General features: G+C 33.7%; 1 protein-coding gene across 3 annotated transcripts; it reads right to left on the minus strand.

Moving 5' to 3' along the window:
- Nucleotides 1-589: 589 nt before the first annotated feature.
- On the minus strand, nt 590-16,368 carry LOC123204418 (DENN domain and WD repeat-containing protein SCD1). Of its 3 annotated transcripts, none has more exons than XM_044621050.1 (31): nt 16,030-16,363; nt 15,860-15,953; nt 15,500-15,701; nt 15,253-15,391; nt 15,053-15,153; nt 14,182-14,245; nt 13,870-13,983; nt 11,210-11,430; nt 10,077-10,131; nt 9,788-9,871; nt 9,347-9,542; nt 9,109-9,238; nt 8,950-9,013; nt 8,817-8,861; nt 7,945-8,020; nt 7,747-7,820; nt 7,615-7,665; nt 7,228-7,385; nt 6,741-6,788; nt 5,620-5,677; nt 5,413-5,496; nt 4,558-4,816; nt 4,268-4,467; nt 3,804-3,868; nt 3,556-3,679; nt 2,456-2,637; nt 2,289-2,360; nt 2,031-2,191; nt 1,868-1,909; nt 1,215-1,423; nt 590-993 (listed from the first exon to the last, which is right to left on the minus strand). In XM_044621050.1, exons 1-31 carry the CDS (start codon nt 16,195-16,197, stop codon nt 898-900), a joined length of 3,636 nt encoding a protein of 1,211 aa, XP_044476985.1. In that variant the 5' UTR covers nt 16,198-16,363; the 3' UTR covers nt 590-897. The 3 variants fall into 3 exon arrangements, with proteins under 3 accessions (XP_044476985.1, XP_044476984.1, XP_044476986.1); XM_044621049.1 differs by having other exon boundaries at nt 15,253-15,394; nt 16,030-16,362; XM_044621051.1 differs by lacking the exons at nt 590-993; nt 1,215-1,423; nt 1,868-1,909; ... (1 more) ...; nt 2,289-2,360; nt 2,456-2,637 and having other exon boundaries at nt 3,781-3,868; nt 15,253-15,394; nt 16,030-16,368.
- Between the last annotated feature and the right edge of the window lie 602 nt (nt 16,369-16,970).

The following is a 16,970-nucleotide window of genomic DNA, read 5'->3' on the forward strand; positions in this document are numbered from 1 at the left end:
AAGAAGTTCATGATAGGAGAGACTCCTTAAAAGCTCAAGAAGAAAATTCACATTTAAGAGGTGCTTAATTCAATATCATTGTGCATCTACCCAGAAAAACATCCACAACTAGCGCTAAATTCGAAATTGAGTTTGTTTAAACTCTAATTCAATTCAAACAAATTTAAAACAAATCAAACTCAAACTTCAAAGTTTAATATTTTCGAGTTCAAGTTTTAAGATGTTCAACTTGTTAAGTTCATGAGTTTAAAATCTTTTATACAAAAGGAGATTGTTTTCATCAATTTTGATTAAAACAACGCCGTTTTAATAACAAGTTAACTAAAAACTTGATTTGAACTCAAATTCGGCTACTTTGAAACAAATCGAGCTTCAGCTCATTTGAAATGAACTTGAATTCGAACGTGATTTCATACAAATCAAACTGAGTTTGAGCTCAGACAAATTCAAATTCGATTCAATTCAAATCTAATCATATCCATAATAATATATTGATGTTCAATGACCCCATAATTTTTTAAAACAGAAAAAAAAAAAATCAATTTCGAAATTGATACGATTCATCTGACAGAGTCATCAGCAACCTCGCTAAAAAAATTCCAATGGATTATAATCAATCGAGCAATTGAAACAACATTTCCTCTTAAAAATTGTCATGTTTTCTGAAAATTACAAACACCATTTATGCTAGCTAGAACAGAAAAAAAATCAATCAATAGCATCACTAAACACTAATGTAACCGCAATTTTAGTCTTCATATGATTTACAGGTTATTCGTGCACAAGCCGGAAGATCGAATAACATTAACCATACCAGACTTAATTTATTGCCACAAGCACTCTTGGCAAGATCACTGGAAAACTCAAAACTTTAAACGCAGAAAAAGCTGCAGAAACTCAGATGTTGATGGTGGCTTCCCAGAGTCTAAGAAGTCCATTACGCCCGCCACTGCATATCCTTTTCCTTTCAAGGTCGGAAGCTATGCATCTTACCTGCTCATCACAAAATAAGCAAAACTAGTGAAACAGATACTGGAGTTACATGTTTCTCGGCCTAGTTAGGACAAGGAAGGGATAAGTGACATTGAGATGAAGTAGAATGATAATTATGTTACAAGATTCAGATGGGTGTTTTCTATTAAAATCAAGAAGGAAGTGGGAAAGGATTAAAAAGTGTAGGAGTTCTGAAAGATGACAAGGAAATATACACATACCACAGCTAGATTCCTTTGAGGTGTTCTGTATAGTTGCCACCCGGACATTCTTGAACCAGAGCTAGATAAGCCACCAAGTCGCTCTTGAGGTCGATGGAAGAGAGACATAGAATTATCGGCTGCTCCAATTCCTAACCAGCTTTCCCCAGCACTGATTGATAATATCGCAGATGTATGAATGGTAACATTCTTCACACATTTTATACCTCCTACACGTGCAACAAAATAAATGCTTACAGCAATACTCGATGGGCAGATCAAACCAGAGAGAATACAATTCATTCCCGAAAAATAACATTGGAACATTGGCAGCCATTAAATATATTTTTCAGCACAGCTTTAAGATAGTTACAGACTTTTTGACTAGGTTTTGTTGATTGACAGGTTTTTAAATTTGTTTGGTTGGAAAAAAAGAAAGCTCTTTTATGGAACAGTTGCCAAAATCTTAAGCATTTCTATTAATATATCATGATAATTGTGCTAATATTGCTAAAAGATCAGCTATCTTGGATATGGAGGACTCCTGGTTAATGTTTACCCAAATGCCATTGACTATGACAATAGAAAAAACAGGAACCATAATGGAAGCTCAGCCTCAAAGTCAAAGAAATGGAAGAAAAGAATTCAATATCTGTAGGAATGATTGCGCTTACCCTCATCATTTTCCCAAAATCGGAGAAGCCCATCACTTGAACCTGAATAAAAGGTACAAAATTTCAAAGTTAGCTTCCTAGCTGTTCATTTGGCACTAAAGATAATATATGATTGCCAAAACACATGTTGCATCATAGCGAAAAAAATAATAAGAGTGTCCACCTGTTATTATTCCTTTATCAGATGAGGAATACTCAACACTTAATATAGGGCCAGCATGGCAGGCCAGGACAGCATCGCATAACCCTTGGGACACAGACCACATCCTAGCCGTCCAATCATCACTGCCAGTGATCACAGTGTCTTTGTCCATTCTGATAGACCTGCATAAATGACAAATAATTAAAGGCTCCTTCAGAGCTATAACTACGAAATTTCCGAAGTAACAGAAACAAAAAACTTCAAGTTCTTTGGGCTCACCGAATCCATTTTGAATGCCCTAAGAACTTGTGCATCTGTCTACCTGCACGGATGTCCCAGATGTTTGCAACCCTGATAATGCAAGTACATAAAAGGTTCTGAAAAAAGTTAAAAAAATCAAATTTCAAATACAAAAGTGATACAGATGTACGCTCAAGTAAACTCACGCATCTCTACCACCAGCAGCCAGGATTCCAGTGGAGTCGTCATACTCCATACATAGAACTGCACTAGAGCATCGACCAACTGTTGCCACACAAGTATCAGTTCTAACATCCCACATCTTCACAGTCCCATCATGTGAAGCAGTAAGGACACGTTCACCTGATAGCATCCGCACACAACTGACCTACCGTGATGAATGACAAGAACTATCACGTGCTTTGATCCTTATTGTCAATATGATATTTTTATTACCCAGACCATAAAACAGCCAATTCTTTCCACAATATTCACTGATCCAATACTAGCAAAAGATAACCCTTGATATTTTACCAAAGATGTGTTTGTATCTAACAATAACTTGTAAGACAGCAAACACAAACAATAATCCATAAAATTGCAAATGTTCCATAATGTTCACTGATGTACTACTAACAAATGATAACCCTTAATATTTAACCAAAGATGTGCTTGTATATTACAATAAATTTTACGACAGCAGACACAAAAAATTATTCATTTAGGCAAAAGAATCTAGAGATACAAAAAGCAGAAAGAAAAAGTTCATTATAGTGTATGCAGAAGATATGAAACAATGATAATGAGCAAAAAACTTGGCTGTCATAATCATTCATTACTTAATCCAAAGGTTTCAATATAAACTATAATCACCAATAGTGAGCAAAAAAAGGACAAAATGAAGATTAATTGTCTAATAAGTATTTTCTTAATTTAAAATAAATAGGCCTTTATGAATAGATCTTTCTAATTAAGAGATCAAAATGAGCATCATAATATTCATCAGGAGCCCAAAACCCACTGGTAAGCCCAAGTGAAAGAAATACTGGAATGTGTCACCGTCATCAATAATATAACAGCCAAGCTTAACTACCATGAGCATCTGTGATATTATTTTCCATATGCTTCATCCTAACAAGCCTTTAGAATTAATCTCAATTTTCCCCATAATTTATAGGTTCTTACAAAGATTTTTAAGCTCAAATTGCCGATTATTCAGCAGAAAGGTCAAAGCACAAGAAGCAAAAAACCTTTCTAGCTATAAATCCAGTCCATAATTCAAGCAAAGAAACATTAGAAATAAAACCTGTGCATCATGGCCCTTCAGAGCTTCCAGAAGCTGAGATGTTTGCTTATCCCATACAATAACAGATTGGTCATCAGATCCTGAAACCACCTTTGTTCGATCAGAGCTTATAGCCCGAATGGCTCTGCATAAGAGAAGAAAGGGCATTACAACCAGGGCAACAACTAATTAGAAGTATGGTGTAGTTGCACCTGAGCTTCTAGAAATCCATAAAAGAAGTAATACATAAATATCAGCAAAAGAACAACCGTGTGTGCCCTTTCAAGGTCGCTCGAAGTTCTGAACCACGAAGACTAGGATCCCAGATCTTAACCTGCAAAATATTTGGGCAATCAAACATCAAGTTGAAACTTGCCCCAAATTATAGAAAAAAGGTTTTAAAAACCCATCCATCATATTTGGAAGTTTCAATATTAAGAATGTGGCACAATTTTACATTTTGTGCCACTCATTTCATTCTTAATTTCACTTACTAGCCAGAAGAATCTAAATGAGACATGGTTTTTTTCAGGAAACATGGTTCACTGGCAAATTGCTCGATAGATTATCAAAAGCTTATAAATAGCAGCTCAAGCAAACACACTAGTCCACACTCCACAATTCTCATTGACAGGCTCCACAAAATGAGACAAAAATCAAGCTTCCAAGTAATGCATGACTTTTGTGCAAAGGAATTTAATGATAGAAGAAAATAATCAGAGATGTAACTCACTGAACAATCGGTGCTCCCGCTGATAAAGAAACCTGCATCTTCACGGTCACCCACAAGATCCCATACCTCTTTCCTTGTCACACAATGTAGAGCTGTAACCGCACCACTATGACCTCTTAATATACGAACATTGGTTTGAAGTTTCTTCTGCCCAGCAGCTGCTAAGTCTAGTTTTTTCACAGTTTCGTTGTCATTTGCAGCTGATCACAAGAGACAATAAGACATGATAATATAGAGATAGATCTTAATAATGGATAGCAGAGCAAACCTAAAGTTGATAAAACACATACCTGAAGACCCACTATCAGAAGTCCATCTACGAACTCGACTAAAAGAGTTTCTGGTTGATGGCCCCCTGCTAAACATACTCTGAACCCAGCTTCTTCCAACACCAGTAGCCTCAGCAGGTTGCTGATCCTCATTTATGGCATCCTTTGGACGTGGGGATGGCAACCCATGAGACAATGTTGATTGGGCTTTAAAAGATGACAATCCCCAGTAACCAATTCGAACTTGCTGGATATGTGAGAGAAACCCTCTTATTTGTATCTGAAACAAATTAAAGGATGAATTTTTTAATTGCCAATTTACATAAATTGAGGCAACAGTGCAGTTGCATGATACGTCACAGCAAAAGGAACCACAAAACTTAAAAGTTTCAACCGATTTCATAACAGCGCAATCCTGAGGGCTCTCATGAAAATAAAATCATTATAATTTAAGACTCACAGTGACTCTAGACAATTTCACTGACACTGAATTGAGTTTCAACAGAGATAGAGCCCGCTGTTAATGAGAGAATATTGTAAATATAAAAAAGGAAAGAAAAATGTCAATGACTATACATGCTTTTTTTTTGTGTTCCATTTAAGACTTGAAGTAATTAACATCAAGCAACACACACACCCCAAAGGCTGATAAGAGACAAAGTAAGAAATTAAACAGTACACCAAAGTGAATCATATGAAATAATTGCATTCGTGGCCAAAAGACCAAGATCATTTAAGGAATTGATCACAATGGAAATCCTGAATAGAAAAACCATAAATTCAGGAAAAAAGAAACAAGGAAAAAAAAGTAGAGCAGAATATATATTAAGAAACATAAATCAAAGCTAAATACTACAGAACGGTAGTTTAACTTACAAATTGCTTGTATCCAACATTGTATTTCTCAGCTATGATTTCGATCATATGCCAGGCATCATTATCTGGAAGCCCTAATCCATCCTTCATGATTACATAGAATGAGATCAAGAAATTCAAGAAATGATAACAAATATATACATTAAGCCAAGTTGGAGGTTACTAAAGCTGAACCAGAAAATATTAACAAAGAGAAAAGAACAGTACCATGTGTGATGCCATTACAATTAGCTGTGCAGTCACCAAAGATGAATAATTGGCTGATCTGCCATGACAACACAAAAAAACAATAGATAAGCATGCTTCCCAAATAAAAACTTTCCCACAGAATCAAAGAAATTTCATACATTAAATTATGGCATTGTTTAGATTCTCAAGTTAAAGATACCGGAGATGGGTTTCTGGCTAAATAAAAATGTCAATTAGAAATGCAAGTACCCTACTCGGATCTTAAAAAACCACAGATGAACAAAGCCCAACCCAACAATAAAAGAAAAGAACCCTTGGAACAAAACCCAGTCAAATCAAATCCAATGCCCAGATTTGAACATGATACCAAAAATACCAATGAAAAAATTACAGACATTCACATAATTCTGAACTACATCGCCCTATTAATTCTTCACAGCATCAATCATGCATTGTGAGATTAACATATATTTTCAAAGACAAACAATGGTTAATTTGCACATCCATCAAATAAGGTCAGGAATAAAAGTTTATAGAAACCATGCCAAATTTAGTACAGTTCGGCTAATATATAAGGTGACCTGCCACACATCATCCCCAATACAAATAGTCATTACAGTTTATTTATGCAGTCAAAACTCAATTTTACAAGTTAAACATGCCAAGAAAAATTCTCTCATTCTCCAATGAAAATCTACTAAATTATAAGAACCTCAATGGATAGATTTGGGTGGCCGTTCAATTTAATATCCAGTTGGTTTTAAATCGTAAGTTCATAATTTTCACAGCTTCTAGTATTCCTGCTGATTCCAAGTCAACCAAAACAGAACCAAAATAAAGCATCACCACGATATACAATTTAAGTAAAGTGATAAACCACACAAAACCACACATGGTGCATATCAGTGCAACCATGGTCTCCATATAGAAAATCCTCATCTAAAATCTAACATTGTGTATTTAAGCTTGTAGATAGAGGCCAGCATATGTGTCATTCTAGAAACAAAAGCAAGACCAAAAATTACAAGAAATAAGCACCAAGTAAATGAAGAAAATTGGTGAAATGCTCAATGGATTATTGTATAAATAAAAATGACAAGACTTTCATATCTATGTATGGCAAGACTTAATCTTCTTACTGGCTTGAAAATCGATCTGTTAAATGGTCAAAGTAGCCTTCCCAAAACCTGCAAGAGAGTCATATAAGGTTTTCAAAATAAGTGCAACTTTATATTTTACAGGATTGCTATGCCAAAAACTTATACGACCACTTCAGGTGAACAAAATAACTCAAAATTATAAAGACTGAATAAGAGAAAATCCATATTCCAATACCACCTATTATTAAAAAGCAAAATAAAATAAAGGTAGTAAAAATGAGCTGGGCCATTATCTTTCTAGGCAAGCTTAAAAGATTTAAGTACTAATTATATTTTTCTTAGAAGGAGGGAAACATATCTCAAAACAAGAAAACCTAAATGGCAACTACAAGTAAAAGGCATAATTAGGCAAAATTTCAGTTATAACCAACTCAGGCTATGTGTAATGGCAAGGGCAAGGTGATGAAGAATAAAGCACAGTAATTAATGAAATTCCAAACTTATAATTATGATCTGTGATACATACCGTGACTCCTCCCAAATAGAGAGAGATATAAGATGGCGCTGAATGTAGTCAGAAACATTATTAGCATCTTTCTTGAACATCTCAGCAGACACTTCAAGGGCATCTATTATAGTTGACACATCATTTCGAGAGGTTGCACGACTAATTGCTGTTTTGAGCTACATGAAAAGAGAAGGAAGGGAGATTAAAATACCAATAGTCCATAAAAATATTAACTGTTCTGTTCCAAAACAAAGTGTCAAAGAAACAAGGGAACACAACAGATGAACAAACTGGGGCAAAATCAATCACTATAAAGCTGGTGGAAGATCATATTTCAATGAAATCATTTGATGAGTGCATGTATATGCAGGTTGAGGAACGAGGAGTTTCTTATCATCTGCTTACCAATTCTTTCACTGCAATAAACTGTTCCTCAGTCAATTGACAATGCCATCCCTGAGTGGGTAAATCGAGTATCAAAGTCATGTTCGCACAGTACATGTTATATCAGTAGATGCTATTAACTGCTGAACTTACTGAATGTATATGCTCCCTGATACATTCAACAAACCCACTTCCACCAATTCCTTCAGCATCAGACTCTATCAAGGCTGTGAAAGGAGATTATAAATGTGTGTTAAAGTAAGGGTATCTCAGCTATTAAGCAGATTGAATTTGCATGCTATAAGGAGTTTTCCTTAAAAAAACAAATGACAGAGCTTTTAAGAAGCATACCAAGGATTGTGCCATATTCAAATGATGAAAGTGGATCATCAGTGGCTCCCAATTTCAGAAGGCGCAGCCACAAACCCTGTTTAAGAAATCATATAACTATATAAGCATGGAAGCATCAAATTCACTAATCTGTCTGTCTTCGTACTTGTAAAAATATATATTTAAGAAAAAAATTAAAAAGAACAGCAAGGAAATCCCTTGCACAGATTTAATGAGAATACAGTAACAATATAATTTCTTTCTGTAAGTCATACAGTTTAAAATCATATGAATATTTGATGACAATAGTCCCAAAGATATAAGATCAGTACAAGAACCACTGTAAAGTTATACGGACTAGTCCAAACTGCATATCATGAGAAAAGCATGTTAGTATATTCCAATTTCAATAAGGTTGTCAGATGTTTGTTTTGATGTTAGAAGAAGAGGTACTACACTTTGTTATGCATAACATGACCAACTAAAAATAGCCAATTTATTAAAAAATTTAATAATATTAATTTTTCTTTTCTTACAGTATATATGTCTTCAGTAGTATACATACATACATATAAATATACATATACATATATGTATGTATGTATGTATGTATATCAACCAAAATCTATACTTTGTTATACTAATCTATATAAAGAACCTAGCACCCACAGTTGCCAGTTCCCTACTCTCAGACAAAATTATAAAAAAAAACCTACAGCAATCCAACAATTACCCTAAAAATGTGAATTGAGTAGACCAAATTATCTGAACTATAAAGAGACTCAAAATATCGAAATTAATTCCAATATTAACAGGTAACTATTAAGGGTATATCACTTAAGATACTAAAGAAGATTATATATTTAAAAAAAGTATACAAAAACAAGATTTACCTGCAGCTTAACTTTTATGTCCAAAACCATGCGGTCCCTTTCCGCCTGTGAAAAATTGACATTTGAATCAACAAAGTAAATTTTGAACTTTAACCGTGTGACTATAGATCATGATAAGGAATGAAGAACTTACAGCCCTCTCCATTGGACTCAGATTATCTGCTTTGGAGTCTTTTACCACTCGCCCAGAAGGTGAACTGGTAAAAAGATAAAATATAGAAGGAAAAATAGATTACATTGTAGCAATAGGTAAACCACAAAGGAGTTTTTATATCCATGCATAAATGCATACCTAGGAATATGCTTTGTTGAGTATTCCGAAGCTCCACTTGCCACTGCAAGAATTTGCTTCCTTTTCTCTTCCTGCTCTTCGGTTCTAACATTTGAAGGAAATCTATCATAAGTATATTTGGCACCAGATCCTGCAACAGCAAAGAAAATGAAAACACGATTATTGCCAAACACAACTTAATTAACTCACTCTAATGTATACAACTGAGATCCCCGGCAAAAGATGGAGCTAAAATTACCCGATAATCCAGAATCAGAATCTGATATGGTAATAATCTCAGGGTCAACTGAAGATGGTGGAAGAATAGACATAGGATTTTGACCCCTTCCAATTGCGTCTTGTAATTTGTCAAGGAGATTATGGTTATTTTCTTCAGAACCAAAACCTCTCTCCACAAAATCCAAGAAACCAAGGGAATCTAAAAACTGGGTTATCTGCAGACAACAAAGAGACAATCAATTGAGGATAGTATGAGAACACTAACAGAGAATGCTGGAAAGGAAGAATGTATTAAAGAAGGGAGCACTTTCCACATGATCATATATCTGCAAGCACTCATGATACAGTGAGAAGGAAAGTGGTAAAAGCAAGTGATTTAAGAGTCAGAGTGACAGACATAAAAAGGAAGCCAATTTTAAGTAGATAAAAGATAATAACTAGTGGGATGACATAATATTACCATGGGCTCTGGTGGCTGGTTGGTTGAACGAGACCGCTTCTTTAAAAATGCTTGGTTGTTGAAGACAAGACTGCCACTGTTTTCCTGACAAGATTATTTAAACAAAATAGTACTTAGAAGACTACAGCACAAAATAAAAGCAAGAATTATAGTTTAAATTCAATGTTAAATAGAAAAGTGTCACTATTTTTTGTGAGAAAAATACTATCTTATACAAGCTATTACTAAGAATATTAATGAAACAACAAAAGCCACATCATACAAAAAGATATAAGATTAAAATTCATACAATGAAGTTGCGGTAGCCACCTAATATTGATGCAAAGAACTTTAGGAATATTAACCTGCATATTAATAAAAAGCATGACAAACCATTAGAAACAGGCTTCCCTTGTCAAATTCTATTTGAGAGTTCTTTAAATAATGTAAATATCTGTACTGAAACGCCAAAGAATCACTGCATCAACAAGATAAACAATTTACAGTAAAGCTCCAATAAGAGCAAACTATTCCTCATCAGTTTCTCAACAATAGTACTGTATTCAAAAACCAAACTAATAATGATACAATAATAAGCACTGTAAATGAGTTTGTAACATTTAGAAGATATAGCAGGAATAGGAACAGCTATTAACGTTATACTGTACATCTTGAACACCCACCAGATAAGATTATACTTAAATATAGTAATAATCAATTTTAAAAATCCCTGAATGGAAACTTACAAACTAGAAGTGTCCAGCAGTATTTAAAAAGTGGTTCACAGTAAAAATGAAAACTAGAATTCCTGGATTAAACCCAAAAGTAACATCTGATCATCAGCTAAATTCTTCTCATAACACTTATCCAAATGAAGAAAACATGCCTACGTACTAATCAAAGTGTTTTTTTCACACATATTCTAGTTGTTCATGCAAAATAACTTTTTAAGTAATAACTCATTTGAAAAAACCAAAACAATGTTTGTCAATAAGCTTTTAAAAACTTTGACCATCACATGGATTAAACTTGCAATAGGTACTAACAACTATCAAGCTACACTTCAGAAGGCAGAAAACAAGCATTAGCAGCATTTATTAACATCTCCAGCATCCAAGCATCTAATTCTCTCTGTTTCATTTTCAGAAAAAAATTAAAAAAAAAAGTTATCACTATAACAATGGATAAACAGCAGAGAGGAAAAGGAAAAATGCAACTACCGTTTACTACTATAGTTGCAACAATTTGGAACCACATAATACAGAAAATCATTCAGATGTAAGAAACATACAGTATACCTTCTGAAATGTAACATGGGTCAACATTTGGAAAGACAATAACAAACAAAAATCTTTCAAAGCAAAACATAGATGCAGTTAATCTAAAACAACTGGCACTGGGAAAGTAATGAATACTTCACAAAACATTGCATCTGAGTATCACCTAAGTTGAAGGTCATGATCCTCTCCCCATGGCTTGGTGACACCTTTAGGATATAGCTCAGATGAAGTAGCTAGATGAAAACTCATATGATCAATCCCAACAACGTTAGGATATAGTAACTTTAGAATATCTCCACGTAGAGAACTTGATTCAGGCTCTGGAATCGGTGGTATCTCTTCTGTTGTAGAGATTCGATTATACTCAAGGTCCACAACAACCACCTACAACAATAAAGGCAGAAGAAAAAGAGGTACAAGAATCTCTCAAAGAAGTGACATTTGTGAAATAGCACACATACCCACAAACTTCAAAAAGAATAAAATAAACAAACAGGAAGGCAAAGATAAGTTACAAAAGTCTATGCCCAGATACATGCGCAGTTTATTTTTTCCTTTTACTAGAAACAACAATTTGTTATTAAAGAAAGATTAATTTACAAAGAGGTGGGCCAGTAGTCTAAAAACAAAAACAAAACTTAGGATTTCAGACTCTTAAGAAATAACAGCAGCCAAATCCAATCGAATAAAGAAAAAGAAATTGCTCAAATTTCATAGTAATCCAAGCCCATAACCAACATCTTTTGCTCACTCATTATTGGGAAGACTTTTAGGAAATTAATTAGACAGGTCAATAGTCAAACGAGATACACAAGAGTTGCTGCCAAGAAGGGAAAAGGAAATTGACCGGGGAGTGAAACCTAAGTCCTCGATGTTCAAGAATAAGGTCATGAGCTAGGAAGAACCAAAATGCATGCATTTCCGAAATGTTTAAGTTTCCAAAACGGCTCAAAACTGGTACGAAATGTTTTGGGCATGTTTCGGAAATTATTAAAAAAATGGAAACGCATTTGAAGTGCTTAAATCTGAGTGACCAGAGTCAGAAATTGTTATGCTTCTCCAAAGCAGCATTTCAAGTCAACGAGATTTTTACAAGTCATCAAGAAGGAAAAATCCGAGTGTGTAAGATTTCAAACAAAAACCTAATCATCCATTTAACCCAAGATTTCAAACATTACCAACTGACTTTATCAAATGCTCATTTAACCTAAGGAACCTACGTCGAATTTTGACGGAATAGAAATGCTCTTCAAATCAAACAAATTCAATGCAGTTTCATGTTTGAGCTTAAACGAAGAGCAAGGATTGTTGTATTCAGGCTCTTGGGATTTAACCCCCGAAGTGTGGTGAATCTCAGACACAAAATGTTTTGAATCAATCCAAGCCTGTGACGAAACTAAGTTAAAATATAGAGACAAGAGCTTCAAGGGAAATGTACTAAGATTTTCTGGTCTAGGTTCCACTCAATTCTAACCAGCCTAGACACATGTCAACTAAGTGAACAAAAATAGCAAAGGTTAAAAAATCTGTACAGTACACACTTTTAAAGAAAAGTAAAAGGTTGTTTTATTTATTAATAAAAAATTGGTATTTATTAAAAAATTCTTATATTTTTCATATTTATATGTTTCCCACGTTTCCGATTCTTATATTTTTTGGAAAAAAATGTTTCAGTGTTTTCATTTCCGCGTTTCTGTTTCTGTTTCCATGCTACTTAGATCATGAGTAATCAAATGCTTAAAAAATAATAGAAGTTGATATGTTCAAGTAGACAAGTTCAGGCCACTTAAAGAGCAAAAGCTGATTTTAAAAACTAAGTGATATAACCCCAAACTTTTTTAAAGATTTGGTGAACTATGCCCCTTCAAAAGCTAATCAGTTTTAAATTATTGGGTACCAACTATTAACATAAAATTTGATAAAATTCAGATAATCTTGCATTTGTGGAAATCTCTTCATTCTGTCAACTAAAATATAGCATAAAGTAAGATGGTTTTCCATTTGGACTCACCCCAAAAGCTATTAGCTGAATTTTGCCATGCAAGTGACAGGTGTTTAAATCCTAAGCTGAACTCTTACCTATAGGCTTCAGGGAATAGCCCTATTTCAACACAAATAATGCAGGAAGGAGCACTTCTCTGTATGGATAAACTAAATTTTGCACATTAGTCTAAACATTATAGACATATCATACTATGTGATGGCTCTTATCATCACTTAGCTGATTCTTGATGAATTAATAAAGCTAAATTGATGAAATTTACTATACTTTATTACATATAAATCAATAAATGTACTTATCTGAATGCATCAGTGAGGGTATTATCAGAGCTGGAAGAGGCTAGAGAACACAGAAACCCCCCTCATTGACATTAGCATAGCATGACAAGATAATTATCTCCAAGTAAATATATCATTTTTTGTTCAAATTACTTCAGCTACGAATCACATAATGATCCACGTAAAACATGTACTTTAATGACTCTTCCAGAAGGTTTAAACCAATCACGTTGTGCTTCATTACAAGCAGATGCAGATTCATACCCAAAGCTTTCAACATCGACCTTACGTAATTGTCCATGATGAAAGGAATCAAAGACGATTTATCTTGGATACACAAATTCAATTAGCAGAAAAATATAACAAAAGACTATAATGAAGCACCATGTAGCAAAAAAGAAATAACTTATAAGGATGATAAAAATAGATGAATGTATGAAGTTTCAATACTAAAAGGAATTTACAAATACTGAAGTGGATCAGAGGTCCATCATTTAATGAAAAAAGTGCACATCAAAGACTAAGGTTCTCAAGACTACTTACACCATCCATGGCGAGGTTTGATGTATCAACACCTGAATGGAGACCCATCATATAAGGCATAGGAGCATCAATATAGTCTGCTCCACTGAAAAATAGTAATGGAATGTAGACATGCTTCAGCACAACAAACATAAAAGGATTAGATGACAGTCAAGACAAATAAAATGCATCAAGCCATCAATAGACATTTATTTGTGATTTTCATCATCATATATGACATGGTACCATCTAATAATACTTTAAACATCTATATTAAATGAAAATATAATTTACTCTAACGCAAAAGAGATACATCAACTATTTGAAACTAACCTGCCACCGGAATGGATATATTAAGTGGCATAATGCCTCTGATACTAGGGTGAGAAGAGAATACCTACCAAAGACAAGATAAAGCACAATCAATATACAATAACTGCATTGGTAGGAAGATCATGATGGAATTGGTCAACCAAAGGAATCATCCAACCCAATCCAGGCCAAACAAATGCAATAAAACAACAATTAGTAAAGTAATCGAATTTTTTTTCTCACCAGACAGCCGTTCAATATGTAACATAAATTCAATCAATTAAATATATCAAAATACAAATTAATTTTCTTAAGAGGGTACCAATCTATTGCTAACTGGGATAAAAGTATCATTATTCAGAATAACTACCTAGAATTCACATATGGTAGAAGAAAAAGAAATATAGAGGGGAAATGGAGGAGAGAGAACATCTTTTACTCCACCTAATTATCCCAATAAAATTCCTCAAAAACCTCAGCTTATAAATAGGGGAAAACCATCTCATTAAAACAACTGCAAGGTCCTAACATTTGTGACCCCAAAAAATTGGCAGTCAACAAAGTATCAACCAGACAGAAGTCAAACCATTGGCATTAGATCCGAACCCTCAACAGACTTCAAAGGTTTTTTGTATATTTGAAGAAATAGAAATGTCTACGATTTGGTGCAACTAATTTAATAAACTGATTAAATTAGACTTCATCCAACAAAAGAGATTTAACCATACAACCAATTCCAATACAACACTGCAGATTGTCTTTGTCACTACAACAATTATTCAAGAGATTAATCAGATTATCCCTTGAAATATATAATTATTATGTTATTCAGTATTAACTTGGCAACAGCATTAAAAAATACAAAGGCATTCGTCAAAAGACAAATAGATACTTGTCCGATCGAAGCAAAATTCTCCTTTCAAGCAAGACTGCTGTGAAAAGTTTAAGCAAATTGTCAACATCCAAGCACTGCATCAGTGGCTGAAATGATATCTGAATTCAACAAAATAAAAGAAAAACTATCAAATAACAAGCTCCCCTATCAATGAAAATGATCACTAAATCAAATCAGCTAAAAGCAAAAGGCCCTACATCAGCATGAGGTAACCCATCCTTAGGTGGAGCTTCCACAGACAGTAAGCAATTCTCAACAGCAAACAAGACTCGATCTTTTCCAGGAGTTGGTAATGGAACATTGGACACCAAGTGTGCTATAGTATCCCACAATGGCCTGCTGAAATTGTTTGAGAACTGATAGCATTATATGCAAAGAACAAAATATAATATCATTGCTTTCCGCATTAAATCAATCTACACCAATTCATCAAATGAGACTCACCTACTTCCACTAAATGAAAAGCAAAGTGAAAAAAGTTCCTCAAGAGCATTTCGAAGAACACGGAAACTAGGTGAGTGTGAAACAAAACATATACATTTATCAGCAAATGAATTCGCAGGAATATGATAAGCTTCAGCAATATCTTCGCTAACTGGATCTCTAAATGCTATGCAACTAACATAAATCTTTGATCCATCACCCTCTGCAACAAAATCATAACTAAAATTAACCGCATTTCATATACAATTCTAAGTGAATTCTAATACACATCCCAAGTTACTTGAGTTATAAATATCATATATTTATTTAAAAAATATATCAATTTTCTACAAATCACAAACTAAATAAACTCTGAAATACCGGTCAAAACAATAGGGTAGCTCCTGGGAAACGAAGAAGCGTCATTGGGATCGAAACCAGAGGAGTAGATCTGAACGCCAGCAGGCAGAACACACTACAAAAACACAGAACACAAATTGAAAGCAGAGGAAACAAATGAAAATGCTTTCAGAAAGCAAAAAGCGACTTACCGTGGAGAGTTGGGGAGGTGGAGACGGGTAGTGATTGAGAGGTGGGTATTGATCGAGAAGAGAAGGCATGTAGAGAAATGTTGTTCCGTGATAGCCTTTGTCGCCATCTAGCTTCCGAATCTCGGGGCCAAGGCCGCACACAACGAAGTATTCGAAGATTCGCGCCATTTTACAGATCTGAATTTGAAAGTTTTGAGATCAGATAAGAGGTTTTTGACGTGATCGGATTTGCATTGTATGTGGGTTCGGTGTTCTTTTGTATTTTTTCCCCCCTTAGAAGCGGAGAAATGGTAATGAAGGGATGTCGAAGAAGACGAAGGAGAATTATTTTCTTGTAATTTTGGAATGTTTTGGGGGCATATTGTGATTCTATGTATTTTACAAAGATCCAAGCCCAACGGCTGAGAATTTAAATAAGAAAACTAAATGGGGAATTGGATAATTTCCAAAATATAAAGTATGTAATTGATGATATATATATATATATATATATATATATATATATATATATATATATATATAATATGATATTATATGGGTAAATAATTTTAAATTAAAAAATATTTAATTAAATAATGATATATTATTTATAAAAATAATTATCTAAAAATATTACATTACTCAATTTCAAATTACATTTTAAATTAGAAAAATAAATAATAAATTAAATAAATTCTAAATTTTTATTATAAGAATGAGAGCCGATAAATCTATGTTTATAAATAATGATACAAATGATAATATATTATTAAATAATTAAATAATTTTAAATTAAAGATAAAATAATATTTAATCATATTATAATACACTATCATTTTTGTGCATAAATTTATATTAATTATTTATATATATAATGTTACTCAACGGGAATAATCAAATGACATTTACCCTTTTTATTCAAGGTTGATCTTAAGCTTGTGATTTGGAAGCAAAAAGGTGAA

The sequence above is a fragment of the Mangifera indica genome, chromosome 20, assembly GCF_011075055.1.
Source record: "Mangifera indica cultivar Alphonso chromosome 20, CATAS_Mindica_2.1, whole genome shotgun sequence".
Taxonomy (NCBI): domain Eukaryota; kingdom Viridiplantae; phylum Streptophyta; class Magnoliopsida; order Sapindales; family Anacardiaceae; genus Mangifera; species Mangifera indica.